Raw genomic sequence first — 4,721 nt, forward strand, 5'->3', positions numbered from 1 at the left:
AGAGCCAAGGACAGGGGGAGAAGGAAGGTGTTTTAACGGCATTCCGGGCAACACTCACCATCTTTACTGTGCTCCGTCTCGTCGTCTGTGAAGTAGTATATATCTGTAACACGAGAAGGCTGTCAGTTGGAGCATTTCCTTGATTTAGCAAATGTCAACACAGAGTGCGCCAATACACTCACCCGCCATGTTGAAGTAAACACTGGCACTGCGGAAGCTCATTTGACCCTCAGCCTGACCCTCCACTCCCTGCCCTGCTGCACCCTTTATTCCCGAGCACACGATGTTCCTTTTTATATTACCGCCAAGACGATGTTTAAGTGTTAGCATGTATGAGTAAATCTAACATTTTTGTCTACAGAAACTTATTTGACCCACCTGACCCTCCACTGCATTGCTGCATCTTATATTTCCGAACACATGAAATTCTCCTTTGTAATAGCACGAACACAATGATTTATTTTAGCACGCAGGTGTAGGTTTGCTATTCTTGTGTCTGCAGGAACTCAATATTCACCCCACATGACCTCCCATTGCGGAACCTTTAATTAATCATTTATTCTTAAACTCATGCATGATGCTCCTCTTTGTATTATAACGAAGACGGTAGTTTAGTGTAAGTGATATTTCAGTTACAGCAGTTCCTCTCTCTGCCCTGATTCACCCTTCATTCCCAAGAAAATTAATACTTCTTGACATTTAATAGTTGTATAATCACACTCTGTCCTGCCTGGGGGTTGGGATGGCATGTTCCTCCCTTCTCCCTTGTTGTTTACCTGCAACAATAAACTATCAATCAATCAATCAATCATTTTTCATCACCAGACCACAACACTAGCAGAAGTAAATTAGTCTAACATTTTGATGTCCACAGGTCCAAGTTCCTCTCTATGGCTTCGAGTGCACTCTTTTTAATCGTGCGAATACTCAAGGCCGTATTTATAAATTAATTTTACGGGGGTGTTTATCAAAAGTATATAAGCTATAATTAGACAAAGATCACATAACTGCCAGAATCTACCCTAGTCCGATAAATATTTAGGGTCGCAGGGGTTAATTTCAGTAATACGGCCAGTGTAGTACATATATACCTATCCTAATTATTCTTACCATGACAATAATTAGTTATGTATATACAAGTAACATCTCTCTCTCTCTCTCCGCAATCATAAAGCGAACACTTAGATAGAAGAAAAGTTTGCTCTCTTCCCCATTTCCCAAGGTTTCCAACGCATTCCCATATCTCCATCGCCTTTTATTAATCCATAAATACTTCCACAACCCTCTACTATTCGCTTTCCCACTCCCCATCCCCTCCCGATCATTTCTACCCCACAACCCTCCACTAGCTCGAAGGATCACACACTTTCCCTAGCAAGCATGTATGATTGATTGATTGATAGTTTATTGTTGCAGGTAAACAACAAGGGAGAAGGGAGGAACATGCCATCCCAACCCCCAGGCAGGACAGAGTGTGGTTATACAACTATTAATGCATGTGGATGGAAGCGTCTCAGTATGAAAAAAAGACTCAGTACTTTACCAAACAAAATTACCGAACGACTCAAATATTTAATGCTTTGCCAAATTACAAAATGACTCAGTGTTTTAATAAATATAATTACCGAATGACTCAGTTAATGCTCTACCAAATATAATTCCTGAATGTTTCGATGTCTTAATTACCAAATATAATTACCGAAGAATTCACTGTCTTGTCAATTATAATTACTGAATGGCGCAATACTTTACCAAATATAATTACCTAATGACTCACTGTCTTAATTACTATGATCACCCAGTAACTTGTGCATTGTCAAATATAATTATACCGAACGACTAACTGCCTTGCTAAATTACATAATGACTTTACCAAATACCAATAATTACCGAATGACTCATTGCTTACCAAATATAATTACCGAACGATCACTGCCTTGCCAAATATAATTAACGAATGCACTCACTGCCTCACGAAATATAATTACCGAATGACTCAATGCCTAAATTACCGAATGATTCAGTGCTTTGCCAAATATAATTACCGAATGACTCAATGCCTTAATTACCGAATGATTCAGTCCTTTGCCAAATATAATTACCGAATGACTCAATGCCTTAATTACCGAATGATTCAGTCCTTTGCCAAATATAATTACCGAATGACTCAATGCCTTAATTACCAAATGATTCAGTGCTTTGCCAAATATATTTACAGAATGACTTAATCCCTTAATTACCAAAGATTCAGTCCTCTGCCAAATATATTTACCAAATGACTCAATGCCTTACCAAAAATGATTACCAAATGACTCAATAATCTAGCTACCAAATAGTTATCGAATGACTCGTTGCCTTAAATTACCAAATACATTATAATTACCGTATGATTCAACATTTCACCAAACATAATTATAGAAAGACTCAATGCACTACCAAACGAAATCGTGTGAGGGAGAAGTACTATATATTATTGATTGATTGATAGTTTATTGTTGCAAGTAAAAAACAAAGAAGGGAGGATATTATTAATAGGCAGAGGGAATTCTATTAAGCGTGATAAAATACGGAATAGGGACGTCTTTTTTTACAAGGCCCATAGACCTAGGGTTCGCTTTTCCTTATGAAGAGTAGCTATACTAGGAAGTTCAATTTCTCTATAGCAAATAATATATCCTTTGGGAAGCGTTAGGGTGACTTTTTGACGTCTTTGTAGCTACAGTATACTCCCCCCCCCCCCCTCAACACTCCTTCGATGCCACAGGCCGCGTGGTGTGACGCATATTCATGACTTTCAAAATATCCGCCACACAGCCTTAACACAGGAAATAGATACGGGTGTTGAAACCCACTTTTCCTCATTGAAAAGGTGAACGTGGTATTGAATATCTGATAATGAACCCCTCCATACCGCCGGAATGTATAGGCCTATCACACAAACTTTGTCTTATTTATGTAAAAGATGACCCCCTTAACCTCTCATATTCTCACACCTCTGTAATCTCCCTCCCTCTCTCCCTCTTCTCCCTTTCCCTCTCTTCCTCCTCTCAATTTATCACTCCTCTGTAATCTTCCTCCCTCTCTCTCTCTTCCTCTCTTCCTTCTCTCATTTTATCACTCCTCTGTACATCTCCCTCCCTCTCTCCCTCTTCTCCCTTTCCCTCTCTTCCTCCTCTCATTTTATCACTCCTCTGTACATCTCCCTCCCTCTCTCCCTCTTCTCCCTTTCCCTCTCTTCCTCCTCTCAATTTATCACTCCTCTGTAATCTTCCTCCCTCTCTCCCTCTTCTCCCTTTCCCTCTCTTCCTCCTCTCATTTTATCACTCCTCTGTAATCTTCCTCCCTCTCTCCCTCTTCTCCCTTTCCCTCTCTGCCCCCTCTCATTTTATCACTCCTCTGTACATTTCTCTTTCCCTCTCTTCCTCCTCTTTTTTCTCTTCTGTTAAGGCGAGTTCAAGCTCCCAAGAAGTAGGCTACTGTCCATAAAGAGGGCGGTGACTTCTTTAATTAACAAAAAAGCTGGCAAAATAAGTCTTTCCCTGAGTGTTGTAATATGAAATTCCAAGACCACCACCGGAAATAGATAAAGGTGTTGAAACCCATATGTAGGGTGCCACTCCCAAGATCTTCCTATAATCAGTACTTCCAACAGGAAAACAACCAGTATTTTGTTTTATCGAGCTGAAGTAGGGAAAAAAAGGAACTTATACTGTCAAAATAAGGAATGTATATCAATCTTCATTTTGAAAATAGCCCACTTTCTTACCTCGCCTCAGTTTTCCGTTTTTTATTTTATTTTATCCAAATGTGAGTATACTAATTTAAATGGTGTGTCTGAATCATCAAAAATATATCTATAGAAAATACTAATAAAGGATGTTACTAGTAAATTCAGCATTCTAAACAGTGATAAACCAATAAAATTAAATACCTATAGCAGTCATGTCAAAAAGTCAGAGTAGGCTATTAAATATAAATAAATCATTTCAAAATTCGGAACACTGACTCCATCCTGAAAAGAAAAAAAAAAGAAAAATAAATAAAAAATAAATAAATAAAATAAAAATGCCTTATCTATGTATGTCTAAAGTATATATCCGATGCTCTATCTCTTCACAGGAACTTTCATAAATGGGGTGGCTACAGCAGAAGTGCCTCCAATGTTCCCTACTCAGCACATTCAATCTCTTGCCTGCCAAATCTCTCTCTACACTATTAAGAAACTCCTCATTCATCTTTATTACGTGTTTAAACCATCTCAGAATACTATTTCACCCATCCCACCACTTACCAATCCATTTCCTTTCACGTCACATCCACATCAAAGTTCTCATCCTGATTTTCCCATCTCGACAAACCAATTGCTCCTCTTACACAACTCATTTTCACAGTGCATATTCCTACGCTGCACTCATCAAACATGCAGATAATTGTATAGGAAAAGTCCTGATAATGAGTAAAGTCTGTATAATCATTCCAGTGGAGAACTCTCAGGAGCCCTAAATCACATCAAATGAAACTGAGGGATGGGCATTGCTGTGGCTCCCAGTGCTATGTGTCACACAGCTGTAAAGTTCCTGCTGTTTCTGTGGCTGACACATGTTGTTCCCGCTTCATGTGTGGGTTGTGTTCCTGACTAGCGATGTCAAGTAGATTCTACATAATTCATACATGGTTTTCATCCAAAAAGAATACACATTGGGTTAGGTAAGCAAATTGGA

At 38.8% G+C, this 4,721-nt stretch overlaps 1 protein-coding gene across 1 annotated transcript in view; it reads right to left on the reverse strand.

Moving 5' to 3' along the window:
• Positions 1 to 204, reverse strand: part of LOC127005155 (serine/threonine-protein phosphatase 4 regulatory subunit 1-like) — a 187,257-nt gene extending 187,053 nt beyond the window's left edge. Inside the window, exons 1-2 of the mRNA XM_050873791.1 lie at positions 183 to 204; positions 59 to 103 (exon numbers count right to left, since the gene is read on the reverse strand). Of these exons, the coding sequence (XP_050729748.1) occupies positions 59 to 103; positions 183 to 189 (52 nt within the window). The 5' untranslated portion in view covers positions 190 to 204. The remainder of the gene's footprint in view (positions 1 to 58; positions 104 to 182) is intronic.
• Positions 205 to 4,721: the final 4,517 nt, after the last annotated feature.

The sequence above is a fragment of the Eriocheir sinensis genome, chromosome 29 (genome assembly GCF_024679095.1).
Source record: "Eriocheir sinensis breed Jianghai 21 chromosome 29, ASM2467909v1, whole genome shotgun sequence".
In the NCBI taxonomy this organism is placed as follows: Eukaryota; Metazoa; Arthropoda; class Malacostraca; order Decapoda; family Varunidae; genus Eriocheir; species Eriocheir sinensis.